The sequence below is a fragment of the Cherax quadricarinatus genome, chromosome 38, assembly GCF_038502225.1.
Source record: "Cherax quadricarinatus isolate ZL_2023a chromosome 38, ASM3850222v1, whole genome shotgun sequence".
Lineage (NCBI taxonomy): Eukaryota > Metazoa > Arthropoda > Malacostraca > Decapoda > Parastacidae > Cherax > Cherax quadricarinatus.
The window spans coordinates 6942502-6961128 of NC_091329.1; the positions used below are offsets into that span (position 1 = coordinate 6942502).

The 18627-nt window shown below is 40.2% G+C and overlaps 1 protein-coding gene across 20 annotated transcripts in view; it reads right to left on the reverse strand.

The window, feature by feature from the left end:
* Nucleotides 1-18627, reverse strand: part of unc-13 — a 1383522-nt gene that overhangs the window by 84349 nt on the left and 1280546 nt on the right. For 18 of the 20 annotated variants that reach the window (XM_070092069.1, XM_070092068.1, XM_070092067.1 and 15 more), the window contains 3 exons: nt 16923-17029; nt 10869-11010; nt 9275-9401 (listed from right to left, as the gene is read on the reverse strand). In XM_070092069.1, the coding sequence (XP_069948170.1) occupies nt 9275-9401; nt 10869-11010; nt 16923-17029 (376 nt within the window). Of the gene's footprint in view, nt 1-9274; nt 9402-10868; nt 11011-16021; nt 16129-16922; nt 17030-18627 lie in introns of all 20 variants that reach the window. The other 2 variants (XM_070092055.1, XM_070092049.1) reach the window with 1 other exon arrangement.

Consider the following 18627-nt stretch of genomic DNA (forward strand, 5'->3'; position numbering starts at 1 on the left):
CTGCAACATACATTACGTTGGTAGACTCCAACATACAACATTACGTTGGTAGACTGCAACATACATTACGTTGGTAGACTCCAACATACAAAATTATGTTGGTAGACTGCAACATACATTACGTTGGTAGACTCCAACATACAACATTACGTTGGTAGACTCCAACATACATTACGTTGGTAGACTGCAACATACAACATTACGTTGGTAGACTGCAACATAAAACATTACGTTGGTAGACTGCAACATACAACATTACGTTGGTAGACTCCAACATACAACATTACGTTGGTAGACTCCAACATACAACATTACGTTGGTAGACTGCAACATACATTACGTTGGTAGACTGCAACATACAACATTACGTTGGTAGACTGCAACATAAAACATTACGTTGGTAGACTGCAACATACAACATTACGTTGGTAGACTCCAACATACAACATTACGTTGGTAGACTGCAACATACAACATTACGTTGGTAGACTGCAACATACAACATTACGTTGGTAGACTGCAACATACAACATTACGTTGGTAGACTCCAACATACAACATTACGTTGGTAGACTGCAACATACAACATTACGTTGGTAGACTGCAACATACAACATTACGTTGGTAGACTGCAACATACAACATTACGTTGGTAGACTCCAACATACAACATTACGTTGGTAGACTCCAACATACAACATTACGTTGGTAGACTCCAACATACATTACGTTGGTAGACTGCAACATACAACATTACGTTGGTAGACTGCAACATAAAACATTACGTTGGTAGACTCCAACATACAACATTTACAGCGTCGCTACATTAAAAATTAACGCTGTACTTCATCTTTTAAACTGCCGAGTAAATGCTCTAATATTACCGTGAGCATAAACTAGGCTGTCCCTGCCACCGGATTTACAATTAGCTTTTACTTCTTTCTTTATTATTTATTATCTTTAAATTATAAGATATGGAGGTCTGGTCATGGACCGGTCAGCGGGGGTAGGGAGAGGGGCGCTGACCCCCACACATCCTCCTCTAGGTAAGGAATCCAACGGAAAATAAGTTTCTGACTTTTTTATGACTACCCTAGGTAATTTACACATGTTACTATGTTCCAAAATAACCACAGGGAAAGTTGGATGATAGCTCTAGGCCTTTCGTCTTGTAATCAACACATCAGAAGCTTGCAATGTTGCAGGAATAAAGCAGGAAATCCAGGAAGGTCCGTACTTGTGTACGGGTTTTCTTGGGCGAGTCATTCACACGAACGAACCTTCCTGGATTTCCTGCTTTATTTCTGTAACCCTGCAAGCTCCTGATGATCTGATGATTGCAACCCGAAAGGCCCAGAGCTATCATTTAACTCCAGCTGTGGTTATTTTGTATCTTGTGTCGCTTGTTCGCGATTACTGCACATGTTACTATGCATAATAATAGTACTTAAGTGTACCTGTATCTAAATAAACTTTCTTAACAGCCTGATGGATCACAGACCAGGGCCGCGATAATCCCACGGAGGATCGAGCCTACACACACACATACCTACAATTTTTGTACTGATTTCACAATACCTATAACAATCAAGTTAAGCCCTAAACCCGAAGGGGATCAAAGAGCACTGCTTTCGAAGTTACTGTATTTTGTAGAGCTCTAAACCCGTGTGAATCAGTCAGGACCGGGTGGTGGGGGGGAGGGGGGTTGCATGTTAAAGTTTACCTCTTCGTTTTGTTCCAGTTTTTATCTTTATCTTCAATATGGAAAATTTTCTAGGGTGCTTACCTGTATGTACCTCAACATTATATACATACCAGTAATCTCATTGGGAGACAATCATATTGTTTACCGTAGTCACCCCGTGTAGACATGTGAGAAAACTTAACCACCCCTGGTCGCACCAAGTGGTCCCCTCGACCTCACAATCTTATCCATATCTATCCGAGACCAGTATGGATTGGGTAGCACCCACAAGTACGGTGCTACTAATTAATTGTGGACTGTATAGATTATATTAGTTTAACTGAATGAAGGGGGGGGGGGTAGGACACACATGGATACATCCGTCAAGGAAAACATTTGTACATAATCCCACTACTTACCAGATGTTCTCTGGTGGTCACTTGATGTAGCTGGATCACTCGTAACCTATCTAATTATAACATACCACTACTGGCCAGTCTAAGGTTGCTATAACTAGAAGGGTTACTTAACTGTGGGTGATTGATATTCCTCATTTCTTGATTCACCATCTCATTTTCGATGTCCTGCTACACCGACACGATTCTCATTCCAGCAGGACGAGGTATCCGCTGGTTTGTCCTGCTTTAGACGTCGTGACTCAAGGAGTTTCCCTTTCCTCGTCTCGTTAACAACGAGGTCTAGCGTGTTCACTCGGAGCAAACGACTTATTTCACTTCACATATTCTCTTAACTTAGCGTTATTATCATTAATTACATTACAATTCACAAGCCGATTTAACGTCTCATAACTATTATACAAATTAGAGGTCACTCCATTAAGATCTGAGACCGATGAGTGATGATTAATCCAAGGGTAATTTTCCCCAGGACACAGTCCATTGTGGCGCGTCAGTCACCCGCTCCTTCTCTTATCACACTTTTACCACTCTATTACTGTGGTCCCGTAAATCCCGTTCCCTCACTCTCCACCAGGAATAATTACGACACTTCTTATTATGAAATGAGGCCTATATTAATCCTTAGGCCACCGTGAACGTCAATTTCGTGGTTCCATGTTTTCTCAGCTTCCTCACCACCATTCAAAACAATACGCGCCCTCCCCCCCGCACATCCGCGCATGCGCAAAGGGAACTCTTGGTTCTACTCTTATTTTCAAATACATTTTTGACCCATATAGACACATTAAACACCTATTAGGCACTATAGTTTCGGAAAATCAAAAAATTTTCCACACTGCGGCCGGGCGGAGGTCGTTGCTAGACGACTTACATAATGTGGAGTACAATTTTCCCATCTTCACTGGCCACCCATATTTATTGAACTCTCAAAATGGACTAATTGGTGTTCCATTCTCTCAGGGGCATAAGCCTATGCTCCCTGGATTAAGTTATTGGGCATACTGGAATTTTGAGACTTTACCAATAACAAGTCTCTCAGTATCCCAAGTCAGCCCCAGCACATTACTGCATATAGGCACCAACTCCATGGCCATCCATATTTATTGAACCCTCAAAATGGACTAATTAGTGTTCCATTCTCTCAGGGGCATAAGCCTATGCTCCCTGGATTAATTTATTGGGCATACTGGAATTTTGAGACTTTAACAATAACAAGTCTCTCAGTATCCCAAGTCAGCCCCAGCACATTACTGCATATAGGCACCAACTCCATGGCCATCTGTATTTATTGATCCCTCAAAATGGACTAATTAGTGTTCCATTCTCTCAGGGGCATAAGCCTATGCTCCCTGGATTAATTTATTGGGCATACTGGAATTTTGAGACTTTAACAATAACAAGTCTCTCAGTATCCCAAGTCAGTCCCAGCACATTTCTTCATTATTTCATTAACCCCTTCACATATCCTCATTAGTTCCTCTTCAGTTGACGTCACACCCGGAAATTGTCCACATAAGATTATTTACCCAATTACTTCGCTCAGTGGACCGCCTGTGCATTTAAGGTGTGCATTTATCGTCGCCTGAAGTAAGAACAATTTATTATTTAACTGCTTATTAATTATATCATTATAAGCAGTCAACAATTTTGGTGTCTTGCTCAGTTCGCAGAGCTGGGCCCTTTAACTGTCCATACGCCATCCTATAATTAGTAGGTAATTCTGGACGGTCAAGCTTCCACGGAAGTCGCACCCAGTAATGTCCAGATTCACATTTAACATCCTTCAGGTATTGTTCCTGAGTAAAGGAATCATTTGGACTTTCCTCATTTACATTAATCCCTATGCTGTCCAGCTCCCACAAATTAGACTGGTTCAACATCATTCTCGATAGAAGAATACTTGTACTGGGTTGACCTTTCATGAGTAAGACACCGTGACCGTATTCACTACTTCCTCTAGTCATTATTACTAGGCGGTAGTCTGCCATATATTACATGGCCCGTACCAGTGTTGAGGAGAGTGACGCCGTATGGTTTTGGATTTATGCCCTTTATCCTGAATTTTTACATCCAACACCGTCAAGGCTACCTCAGCTAGGCCATCATTATTGCCATTAGCTGCAACCTTTACATCAGTCACTGTAGTGTCAGGGTTATTAACATTATCATTATTGTCACCATTATTATAAGAATCACATACAACCCTGCACATAACTGTATGGTGCTTTCCCTTGTTGCATTGATAGCAACTGTTCAATTTGGTATGACAATCCTTTACATTATGATTGTCTAGACATCTGATAAATCTGTCAAGTTCTTTCATTCTTTCCACTTTAATATCCCATGAATTACAGGCATTACAATTTTTAGTGAAATGAGTACCCTGGCAGAAGAGGCAGTCTCTCTTTTCCTTGCCTGACCTCTTATTAACTGGGTTACACTTACTGAGGTACTTATTCCTCTTACCTTGATGTGAGGAACCACTATTACTGATTCCTGACTTGATATGTGCCTATTTAACTCTTAACTATGATTATTACCACTGGGATTATTTTTCCCTTTTGAGGCTTGACAGATACTTCAGAGTCATTATGTGTTATATCCTTAGAACTGTTTGGCTGACTGGTCTGCAATTGAACAATTAATTCCTGCCGACCTAGTCTGATTTCCTCCAGACCGTACTACGGAGGTTTTGGCAAACACACCCTTTGCATTAATAGGTTGATCAACTGCCTGGCTTACACCCTTTAATTTATTCAAAGCCTTACTTTTACAAGACAGTTTTTCTTCCAATTCGTAATGTTGATTAATTAAAACATTCATTTCCATTCCATCTGCACAATTCTCTAGCAGATCTCTTTCACAGTCTTTAAACCACAATTTGTACCAATCAAATCTACTCTCTAAAGCATCTAAATATAACTTTAATTCATTAGGGTTCACGGTTCTTTGATTCACTAAATCAAATGCCTTCGTCACATGGCTTTTAATAGCCTGTAATGATGCTTTCATTACTCTAAAATTCACGGACTTGTCAGCCACATTAACTCCATTAGATCCAGTCATGGTTAGAGAATTATTAATCACTGATTATACAACTTAAGTAGGCGCCTTATAAGAGTAATTCTTGCACTTTACTCTTGTATAAATCCTAGCCACACATGTGCTAGCAATTAATTGGGCTAATTGTCATCCATCACACGATCGATTAAACTTGTGCACCCTACACCCACTTCCTTCAATCAGTCACTTAATTATTAAGTAATTAATTCAATTAATTTTTTCACTGATTGCATCCGTTTTCGAAGGACCAACGGGCAGATATGGAAAATTTTCTAGGGTGCTTACCTGTATGTACCTCAACATTATATACATACCAGTAATCTCATTGGGAGACAATCATATTGTTTACCGTAGTCACCCCGTGTAGACATGTGAGAAAACTTAACCACCCCTGGTCGCACCAAGTGGTCCCCTCGACCTCACAATCTTATCCATATCTATCCGAGACCAGTATGGATTGGGTAGCACCCACAAGTACGGTGCTACTAATTAATTGTGGACTGTATAGATTATATTAGTTTAACTGAATGAAGGGGGGGGGGGGTAGGACACACATGGATACATCCGTCAAGGAAAACATTTGTACATAATCCCACTACTTACCAGATGTTCTCTGGTGGTCACTTGATGTAGCTGGATCACTCGTAACCTATCTAATTATAACATACCACTACTGGCCAGTCTAAGGTTGCTATAACTAGAAGGGTTACTTAACTGTGGGTGATTGATATTCCTCATTTCTTGATTCACCATCTCATTTTCGATGTCCTGCTACACCGACACGATTCTCATTCCAGCAGGACGAGGTATCCGCTGGTTTGTCCTGCTTTAGACGTCGTGACTCAAGGAGTTTCCCTTTCCTCGTCTCGTTAACAACGAGGTCTAGCGTGTTCACTCGGAGCAAACGACTTATTTCACTTCACATATTCTCTTAACTTAGCGTTATTATCATTAATTACATTACAATTCACAAGCCGATTTAACGTCTCATAACTATTATACAAATTAGAGGTCACTCCATTAAGATCTGAGACCGATGAGTGATGATTAATCCAAGGGTAATTTTCCCCAGGACACAGTCCATTGTGGCGCGTCAGTCACCCGCTCCTTCTCTTATCACACTTTTACCACTCTATTACTGTGGTCCCGTAAATCCCGTTCCCTCACTCTCCACCAGGAATAATTACGACACTTCTTATTATGAAATGAGGCCTATATTAATCCTTAGGCCACCGTGAACGTCAATTTCGTGGTTCCATGTTTTCTCAGCTTCCTCACCACCATTCAAAACAATACGCGCCCTCCCCCCCGCACATCCGCGCATGCGCAAAGGGAACTCTTGGTTCTACTCTTATTTTCAAATACATTTTTGACCCATATAGACACATTAAACACCTATTAGGCACTATAGTTTCGGAAAATCAAAAAATTTTCCACATTCAACATTCATTTCTTTGTTCCTGCTGTTTATTGTGCGGTTGTTACTTTGATTACTGTGTATTCTTTACTTTATTATGTCTTACTTTGTTTATTGGGTATTTCTTATTTGGTTTATCGTTTATTTCTTTCTTTGTTTATCGTGTATTTCTTACTTTATTTATCATGTATTTCTTACTTTGTTTATCATGTATTTCTTACTTTGTTTATCATGTATTTCTTACTTTGTTTATCATGTATTTCTTACTTTGTTTATCATGTATTTCTTACTTTGTTTATCATGTATTTCTTACTTTGTTTATCATGTATTTCTTACTTTGTTTATCATGTATTTCTTACTTTGTTTATCATGTATTTCTTACTTTGTTTATCATGTATTTCTTACTTCATTTATCATGTATTTCTTACTTTGTTTATCATGTATTTCTTACTTTATCATGTATTTCTTACTTTATTTATCGTGTATTTCTTACTTTGTTTATCATGTATTTCTTACTTTGTTTATCATGTATTTCTTACTTTATTTATCGTGTATTTCTTACTTTATCGTGTATGTCTTACATCTCTGTGTATATCCTACATATATTATTACGTTCAGATTACTCAGACACTAACCCAGGAGTTCACAACTGCAGTAATAACACGGCTTAACATTACTCAAGCCTCGTACACAGGGTAAATTTCTATATACAAATCTTTTCCTAAACGGACGTGGGGATTTATTATCAAAATATTGTTTAGTTAGATGAAATTTAGAGAAAATGCGAAGATATAAAACTGTTAAAAGAAAATGGGAAATAAAAATTGGGGCAGGGGGAACTGCAGAAAATGGAAACAAGAGAGACTGGGTGACGACAGGAAAAATAAATTTTTAAGAGAAATTGAATTTCTAGACAATGCTAAGGACAGGAAATGGAATTGACGGAAAATGAAAAAAAAATGCATGTGCGTATTCGCTGTCTATCGACAGGGAAGATTATGCAAAATGACAACCTAACAATTCTGAAAGCTGCTCGCAATATATATATATATATATATATATATATATATATATATATATATATATATATATATATATATATATGTATGTATATATATACAATATATATATATATATATATATATATATATATATATATATATATATATATATATATATATATATATATATATATATATATATATATATATATAATGTGTATGTGTGCGTGTGTGCGTATGTGTGCGTATGTGTGCGTGTGCGTGTGTGTGTGTGTGTGTGTGTGTGTCTGTGTGTGTGTGTGTGTGTGTACTCACCTATTTGTACTCACCTATTTGTGGTTGCAGGGGCCGATTCACAGCTCCTGGCCCCGCCTCTTCGCTGATTGCTACTAGGTCCTCTCTCTCCCTGCCCCATGAGCTCTATCATACCTCGCCTTAAAACTATGTATGGTTCCTGCCTCTACCACATCACCTTCTAGGCTATTCCATGGCCTGACTACTCTATGACTGAAGAAATACTTCCTAACATCCCTTTGATTCATCTGAGTCTTCAACTTCCAATTGTGACCTCTTGTGTCTGTGTCCCATCTCTGGAACATCCCGTCTTTGTCCACCTCGTCTATTCCGCGCAGTATTTTATATGTCGTTATCATGTCTCCCCTGACCCTCCTGGCCTCCAGTGTCGTCAGGCCGATTTCCCTCAACCTTTCTTCATAGGACAATCCCCGTAGCTCTGGGACTAGTCTTGTTGCAAACCTTTGCACTTTCTCTAATTTCTTGACGTGCTTGACTAGGTGTGGATTCCAAACTGGTGCTGCATACTCCAGTATGGGCCTGACGTAGATGGTATACAGAGTCTTAAACGAATCCTTACTGAGGTATCGGAACGCTATCCGTAGGTTTGCCAGGCGCCCGTATGCTGCAGCAGTTATCTGATTGATGTGCGCCTCAGGAGATATGTTCGGTGTTATACTCACCCCCAGATCTTTTTCCTTGAGTGAGGTTTGCAGTCTTTGGCCATCTAAACTATATTGTGTGTGCGGTCTTCTTTGCCCTTCCCCAATCTTCATGACTTTGCATTTGGCAGGGTTAAATTCAAGGAGCCAGTTGCTGGACCAGGCTTGTAGCCTGTCCAGGTCTCTTTGTAGTCCTGCCTGATCCTCATCCGATTTGATTCTTCTCATTAACTTCACCTCATCTGCAAACAAGGACACTTCTGAGTCTATCCCTTCCGTTATGTCGTTCACGTATACCAAGAACAGCACAGGTCCTAGGACTGACCCCTGTGGAACCCCGCTTGTGTGTGTGTGTGTGTGTGTGTGTGTGTGTGTGTGTGTGTGTGTGTGTGTGTGTGTGTGTGTGTGTGTGTGTGTGTGTGTGTGTGTGTGTGTGTGTGCGTGCGCGCGTGCGTGCACAGAGGTGCATTTCTCTCAGTGTATATATGCTGAATGTTCATTTTAAACCCTATTTTAGAGACTGAAGTATTTTTGATAGACGGTGAAAGTGTTGCGTCACTTGCGTGCCCCCTAAATGATCATAGAGTAGTAGACAGGCTTTAAACCCAATTAACCAACAGAGTTGTTTCTAATTAAAATTTTATAACAGTCCCATTCCCTCTACTTAAGCAGACTGCAGAGAATGATAAATTGAGAGTGAGAGAGAGAGAGAGAGAGAAACATCAAAGACTTACCTCAATGATGGTCTGGCCAAGGAAGTCATCGCTCTCTCTGGTGAGTTTCTGTCGTAGTTTAGACTTGATGTCGTTGTCTTCGTCCCACACTCGTACCTTGATTCTGTCGCTGGAGTTGTGGCACTCACTGCAACCACACCATCAGGTTAGTCATGTATGGCCAGCCTCTCATACAACCACACCACAAGCTTACTTATTCAACCGCACCAGACCGGTTAATCATAAATAACCATCCATTCTGACAACCACACCACCAGGCTAGCCATGCATGATCGGAAGTCCTGAAGAACAGAACCTGAGAACCCTGAAAGTCTGAAGGACTATGGAATGCAAGTAGTTGCGACGTGAGGCCTCGTCTGAAATACGAGCTAAGGACTCACCACAAAATCAATTACGTACTCTGATTTTTGCGAAATCGCATACACCAATTTTCGCTTGCCTTATTCGGCAAGAAAAGCTTTGTTATTTAAGTCAAAATAGCAAGTTTTACCTATTCGGCACTATATATATATATATATATATATATATATATATATATATATATATATATATATATATATATATATATATATATATATATATATATATATATATATATTATAAAATTTTTAACAAACCGGCCGCATCCCACCAAAGCAGGGTGTCCCTGTTTTCTTTTTACATTTAGTAATTTATACAGGAGAAGGGGTTACTAGCCCCTTGCTCAGGTCACTTGATTCAGGTCACATGCTGGTCAACCAGTCATGCAACATGTCACATTCCTTAGTTCATCAACATTCCACACTCCTTGTGTCTCCAGTAAGCTGGCTACCCTGGGGTATTAATCCCGCTGGGTTGTTAACCCTGAGTGACGATGGAAAGCCAAGCCAAGTTGTACTGCCTTCCACCGAGGTTCTTCCCAAAGATGCGACTCACAACACCCAATTAACGCTATTATACACTTGTTTAATGCTGGAAGAACGTGACCAGCAGATGTACTGCTTGCTCATGTGTCTCGACTCACCCGGGAATCGAAACCGGGCCTCTTCGATGGGTTGTGAGTCGATGATATAGTGATATCCCCCTCGTTTAAGACAAAGATATTCCAGAGACAAATTAGGAAATGGGGAGAGACTACGCTAAAAAAAAGGACAAGATATGTAACAGAAGAAACACTATTTTGATCAATTAGACACATGACCAACACTTGGGCACCTTTACCTGGAGTTTACCTGGAGAGAGTTCCGGGGGTCAACGCCCCCGCGGCCCGGTCTGTGACCAGGCCTCTTTGTGGAAACGTTTCGCCACACAGTGGCTTCATCAGTCCAATACAAAAAAGAATGGTGAAGATCAGAAGTCTGAGGTAATCAGTCCCTGGAGTCGATGTAATTAGTCCATCAGTCTTCCAAAGATTGATAGAATGATTACCCCAAACTCCTTCTGATCTTCACCATTTTTCTTTGCATTGGACTGATGAAACCACTGTATGGCGAAACCTTTCCACAAAAAAGATACCCAAGTGTTGCTCGTGTGTCTAATTTATCAACGTGTCGGTCCTCTGAACCATTTATCAACGATAATGCATGTACCCAGATAAACAATGAATTATACTCACAAGTAGAACTTTTCGTTCCAGACTGGGTTAAGTTCCTGAGGGACGGTGTGGGTTCTCTTCTTAACCTTGCCCACCTGGACGGTAACGTAAGGGTCAGAGGTACCACTCTTGTCCTTGGCGATGAGACCCTGAGCGCAGATCACTGTAGAAGGAACAGGTTGTGGGGGGTCACACCGGAAACGTTTCTTACACAGAAAATGGGTTTTACCAACATCTCTGATACTCAACTGGATTTAACAGCCTTTAGAGGGTGTTTTGTCTCTAATCTTGGATTCTGAACTAGATTTAATACCTCTGAAGGTGTTCTATCTTTTATAGTTGCTCTTGAAATGTATTTAATGTTTTAGAAGGTGTTGTCTTTACATAACTGATTATGCACTGGATTTAAAAGTTCTGGAGGGTGTCCAAGTGAATCTCAAATCACGAAAGCAATAACATTTCTCATGATATAGAGGTTATATAATTTTTATGTTCATTCACTGGTGTGGAAAGTGAGGTGAGAAAGGTATTACCATGCCAACCACTCTTACTGGGCCAAGAGAAGCAACTCGGGAGTGGAGCATCACTGCTGGTGGTGTGTCAATACTATACAGCACCATATTATAAAGCATGTCCTGTGGTAGCACCTCACCACACTTCACCAATGGTGTCAACTTGCAACTTAAGTTCCCCGAATAACCCTGATAGAAGAGTGAACCTGTGTTTGACAACATTTCCTTCAGTTTCTTCAAGTCACACAGAGGCACTTGCCAACCTGTATGACTTGAAAATGATCACCTCCTGAGCTAAACGTTGTCCAATGAAGGCTTCCTCTGCTGTGTCAATGTATAAGTTAACCTGTCGACATTTTCCCTTCCCACAGCACAGTTCTGTCGAGAACTCAAAAAGCAGAAAAGGTCTTGTGTGACAAGCTGCATACATTGGCGTCATGTGGTAGGCACACAACATTACTTTACTAATATGGGCGTATCTGAGAAAGGAATTATGCGGACAACTGTATACTGGTATGTACAAGATCGTGGGAAAAAACATGAAATAAACAGGTGTAGGATGTCTCTCGTTCCCTTTATTATATTATTGTTTTTTGAAAATCCAGGACCTTACGACTAAGTGTAAGTCTCAAGGAGGAGAGGAGGGAGGGGAGGAGGGGGGGGGGTTGAAAGGGACAGCTCGGGGGGCAAGAAGAAGTTATGTTAAGTGGTGTGTTTTTTCCCCCGGGAAGGCTGGCAATCTGGAGTCATCGTGTGTGTGCATCACCCTTACGGATGGCCAAACAGTCCTCTCGGTCGGTCTCTCTTTCTCTCTCTCTGGTTTTACAAATCTGGAGAAGGGAAGTTAATACAAGCAGCTGCTGGAGGGGTGGGGAGGGGAGGAATACTAGGGATGGAGGGGGTCCACTGGGGGGGGGGTAGGCTCTCTGGGCAATGATTAAAAGGTCGTGAGTGGCATTGAGTAAAATAGCCGATAAGGTCCTGGTGACGTGATGGGAAAATTGTGCAGAAAAACGCTGTGATGGTGGGGGGGGGAGGTGTCCTGCCGCCGCCCAAACACCCCAACCAACCCCACCCACACCCTCAACCCCACCCCACACCCTCAACTCATCCCACATACACAGCTCTGAGTGTCACTATAACTGGACAAAGTTTCTGTCCACTATACGACCATTCTGGACCATTATTAAGTCGCGAGTGATGGTCCAGGATGGATCGAAACGTCGTCTGAATTTCCTTTCCAGTTTGAAGGCTAGCTGGAAAGAACGGTTCCAATATGTTATCGACGGTATTGAACCAAAGACACAAGTTCCACATACAAACTTCATTGAGACGACGATGAGCTCTGAGAAGAGCTCCAACGGAGCGAAACGTTGTCCTCACAACAAGCTTTTATAACGCTTCTTTCCGTCAATAATACCAATGATAAATATACACTTACTAAATTACATTTATAGCAATATTCTTATCACTTTTTTAAATTCACTTAATCTCTTGTCAAACTTTTTTTGTCCATTATTTATTGTTTCATCTTTATAATCCCCCATTAACTAAATTTTCGTAAATAACAGACAATCATTTTGCCAACTGGCTTAAATAATTGAATCTTTCCTCTTCTTCCCATTAAATAACTAAACGGTTATAACTGACCATAATTTTTAAATGGGTGGACCGGTTAGCCGGCGGAAGGCAAGACCCGCGTCAGGAAACACTTATCCCGTTTCCTGACGAACCTTACCTAACCTTCCCATTAAATAAACAGAAAGCCTATCTCATTTTTTTTTGCGTGTGCAATTTTTCAAGCAAATCCTCTTGTTACTTCCCGTAAATGGTATAAAATACCGTGGTAAAAAAATAGCATGGTCTGGAACGATATCTTTCCAGACCATGGAACTGAACTCTTCTCTAAGCTGAGGGACTGACCACTTCAAATACTTTTTCTCCCAAGTTGGTGGACTGATTACATCATTGTTGCATTACTACTTCTCCCTTTGCATTTGACTGAAGAAGCCTACTGTGTAGGCGAAACGTTTCACCAATAAAGATAACCAACTGTTATACATGTGTCTTAACCTTCATGTCTCCCTTTTGTTACTCCATGCGAGTGGGTGGACGAGTTGCACGGGGCGGGGTATCGGCTGGATGTGTGACGGGTGTGGGGGTTGGATATAGGGTGGGAGTGGGCGGAGTATGGGCGGCGGGCTGTGATCCCTCATCGTTAACCTTGTGCACATCATCATACAGTAAATAAGAGTGTTCAAATCTCATGCAATTCTTACTTCCGTGGTCTAGATAATAGATGAAATTGGTCTACTAACTAACTTATTCCATCCTAGATCCTCACACGAGGTTGTTCCTTCCTAGAGTGCCGAGTAATGTTTTTATCTCTAATAACGCTACTGGAGCACCTTTCTCAAACTGGCTCCAATTTAAGTTTAAATATATATACACAAGGTGGTTATCGATGCGCTTCTAAGAAGATTTCTTCCATAGGTGGAAATTTCAACGTCTGTGAATGGGTGATTCAGTGGAACTTTAGCCAATCATATGGTTCCCTGTTACGTGTGTCATAGAGAGTAATCAGTATTTATGTCATGAACACTGACAGGTGAACACGTCAAGTTTACAATGACGGAGAGTCAAACATAGGGTAGAAAGGATCTATATATTTCCGACACAATCAGAGACCCTCGTCATCAATAGATCCGTGAGTCCAAAACGTGCAGATTCTTCCTACTCCGTATTTAAGTTTCCGTCCATGTGGGATTTACCGTGTTCCCGTCACACATCAGCTGATGACAAATCCATCTACGGCAGAATCCATCGGTCAAAAACGTCGTGTTATTAACTGCACACTACTAGTCATAATGCTTAAGTTTACGGGAATTTCCCTCAAAGGCATCGCCGTCATGGGTGCAAGATGAGACTGTTGGGTGACACTTTGACAGGAGGCCCTTGAATGTGAAGATGAGGCCAGTTGGCTTCTCTAGTGTGTCTACAAGGCACACTAGCAGCAGCTGCAGCTTAAGAGGCTTAAAGCCACCCATCTCCACAACCTACAATGGTACACTACGGCATCTAATTTAACTCCTGGATTAGTTTACTTTCAACAATATCTCCTAATTTTCTAGTATTATATGCTCTAGCAAGCTAGGATGGCTATCTATTATCCAGACCGGTATACTTGTACCATTACAGTTCTTCTTCATGAAGTTAACATGCTCCCATGCTCAAATATGCTAGTAACAAGCCAATCATTTAGCCATTATTATTATTAGCAAAAACGCATTATTTTTAAATTTACTTTGCTTTAATTTGCCCCTTCAAAAAAAAAAAAAAAAATTGCCGGTTTTAAAAAATTATGGCGGCAAAATTCTTGAAAATGTTTTAGCTGATCCATTTTATTTATCTTTTCAAAAAAGTTTAGTCGTACCAAAAATATATATATATAAAAATATAATCGAGGTTTAGGGGAACGCTGTACGACTTCAAACATATTTTGGGGATGTTTTAGAATCAGGCAAGTTAACTTCATGTTAAATTAACAGGCGGGCAAAACTGCCATCAAGAAGCCGCCCCACGCAGGATCATCCCGGTAAGGTAAGGCATAACCATTATAAACTAAAGGTGTTTATGCACCTGCATGTCATACCCTGCCTCACTGATCCTCTCTCACGGGGCATTCATGGGGCCAGCACACAGGGCGGCCGGGAAGGCAGGGGAAGGGGGACAATGCTCTGTACATTTATAAAGTCGCTTGGAGGCACACTGGGTAATAAGGTTGAAGGCTTTTACGAAACAATCTCGTTGTTGTCGAGATGGGAAGGAGTTACGGTTGTGCTTCGTAGGATATTGCTGTCCTCTAGTGTACATCTAAATCACTTTAGCATCTGCTATAAATATGATTTAATGTAAGCTGAGGCCACGTTCAATATGCTTTAGTAACTGAGGGAAGGACGAGGGTTATCATGTTACAGCGACTTACTGTCAATGAACAAAGAAGACACGAGATACAGAGCAAATTCTTACTATGACAACGTTTGACTGTGTAGAGCTTTATAATAAAAACAATAATATAAAAGATAAAAACTTTACTTAAGAGCGTAATTCTGAGACAAATGCTTGCCCTGTGTCTGTGTGTGTTTTCTCGAAAATTTCATTGTCAGTCCGGGATCTAGCAAAGGGTCGAAAGCATCAATAATCAGTTAGTCAAATTATATAATTCCTGTGCTAGCAGCGAGGGACGACCCCAATGAATCACAGAGTCAGTGAGAATCAACAGGATCAGTTCAGGCAGGTGACACTCAGGGCGGGCAGGTGGAGAAGAAGAATCAAAATAAGTTAGAACAAATCGAGTCAGTCGGATGCTACTATATATATGTATATATATAAGTGCTGCCGCCTGGTGGACAGTCGGATCTACTAGAGGTGCTGCCGCCTGGGTAGACAGTAAAGTAAGTGGTAGTAAAGACTGTCTGCCGCTATGGCGGAGTAGTTGCACTGGGTGGGTGGGTACAGGGAGTATGGAAGTAGGTGGAGGAGCCAGAGAGCATAAAAAAATACAGAAGCCGCAAGATGGTGGAGCACACACGTTAGGGTGGAGGACACCCTCGCCACTCTCCATACTTCCATCCTCCATGCTATGTACATGTTTTGCCTGACCTGTAGTTGCAATCTTGCAAGACCAATGGGAGGTCCCTTCTAATACGTTATCCTCTGCTTTCTCAAGTGAATCTATATGGGTATCGGGATCCACCTTGAATGTCATCCTGTGGAAGAAGCACATTCAACATGGGTTAACAACAACGATGGCACAACATCACTTGACACGAAACTGAACAAAAAAAGACAACAAAGGAATGGTAAAACAAGGACACCAACAAAAATAAGCGTCTCCGTCCACGGCTGCTTGCGACGACCAGGTCCCTGTGAAGACTCGCCACCAGGAAGTCATTCAACAACTAAGCTGCAACAGTTGTAGTTTCTAACTAGAATAAATGCCTTGAATGGTATTTCATACTTACAAATAATCTTGCAAAGCGATGACTCTAAGATGAAAAAAAAAAGATAAAAAACTCTTAGAGTTGGATGACTTCTCGTGCTGCTGAACAAACACGTCAATTCTATGAAGACAAACAGAAAAATATATTAGGCTATTTAATTATTCCATTTTTTTCAGCGAGTCTACGATTTTATCCATCAAGATACAGACATAGCAGGACTAAGATATGATGGCATTCATGCTAATTTAATATTCTCGGGAAAAACCTTGTTTTTAAATTTTAATAATAAAAAATTACCAGTTTTTCTTCTGAGACACATGTTTGATTAATAGTCTTATGAACCGGAAGAAAATTCACAGCCAAACACACTTCAGTTTGTCTTCACACTTGCGTGGTGTAACACCTCCACGCATGACTGACACAAGACAAGTCATAACAATGAAGACGAAAGGGAGGCAAGGAAAAGGCAGGGAGAGAAATAAAGAATAATACAGGCATTCGGAGAAAAAGCAGCAAGAAAATGGGAGGAAGGGGGGGGGGGTTGTCAGACTGGAACAAACCTGTGATGGCAATCTTAGCTGACCACTTGCTAGTTCCGTCAAGCACTGACTGGTTCACAGACATCATGTGGCCTACGTGGCTCTTGTCCTCCACGCCAAAGACATCCCTATTTATTGAAGAAATAAAGTTCATCTCTGCCTGCTGGGGAAAAAGAGGCTTAGGCCCATCACATCTACTGTAAGACGATGCCCGGGCATTATTAAATATCGACGAACTGGGCACTTTTAAATTATATTGGGCACTGAAAGAGAATCTGAATGCACAATGGTGAATCCAATACTTAATAAATCACATGTCTGAAAAGGGAACAACCGCATGTCAGACTAATGTAAACAGCTGATCTAGAGTTTTCCAAATCAAACTTCACAAAAGTGTAACTAAAGAATGAAAGTGAAAATTGTTTTAGGTATTTATTTGCATGCTTATGCATCTACTAATAACTTATATGATCTAATATATTTATATATATTCTCTACTTTCTTAAAAGAAAATTTGATTTTAGTTTAGTTGTAATTTACAAATCTAAGATATATTGTACTAGTGACGTACGTAATTAAATTTTGTTTATAAGTTATTGTTTAAAGGCCTAAGCATCACTCAAACAAAAATATATACTGCACACCATGGGTGTATATTTGTGTATATACACTGATAGTTTATTTAAATCTATGTGTTAATGATTAAAGGCACTTTAAACATGCTTTTGATGTTAGTAAAAGTGAAATACTTTAATGACCCACATACAAATTTGCAAACTAAAATCACACTAGAATAGGTTGCATACACTAGGCGTTTATCTCAGTGTATATACACTGAGTGATTTAAATCATATCTTAGGGATTTACAGTATCCTTGATTTTAGGGCCTTAATAACTTACGTAGTAGAAAGGCCTTAAATCAAATCAACTAACAAGACATCACAATCCAGAGTCTTTCGAATTTTAATTATTTAAGAATGTAGCAGTTTCTTAACTTAAAAATTTATACAAGAACGTTATTTAATCACAATTTATGCATTGGTCAAGGAAATCTACCCACGGCTAAGCTACACTTACCACCATTGAAAGTGCTAATAAGTCTATCCCAGGCTACGCTACACTTACCACCTCAGAAAGTGCTAATAACAAGTCTATCCCCAACTAGGCTACAGTTACCACCTCTAAAGTGCTAATAACATGTACCACCTCTGAAAGTGCTAATAACAATTCTAATCTCTGGCTCAGCTACACTTACAGCTACTGATATGTACTAATAAGTTAACCCCCCCTCCGGCTAGGCTAGACTTAAAAAAATACCATTTGGTAATAACAAAGTCTAATAAATATTCCTTTAATTAATACAAATCAATACTAGTTAAATTATCATCAGCCACACTGACACATTAAATCTTCATGATAATTCCTTGTTACTAACTCCTTTAATTAAACTTTAAATAATGAATACAACCATATGCCAACATATACTTTCAAAATAGTTTGCAATACATTTGATAAATGAAATTTTTGGTACAATACTCATACACAGAGAGTGGAATTGACGTTATGATTTGTAGGAATATTAAAAATGATCATTATATGCAATAAAAGTTGGTAGTTTAACGAACAGGGGTCATTAGGAACGGAGAAACTCACTCAGTGACAGAAAAATGGAAGAGGGAAGGCTGTACATTTCGACCTCTGAGGTCCTCTTCAGCAGATGTACTAA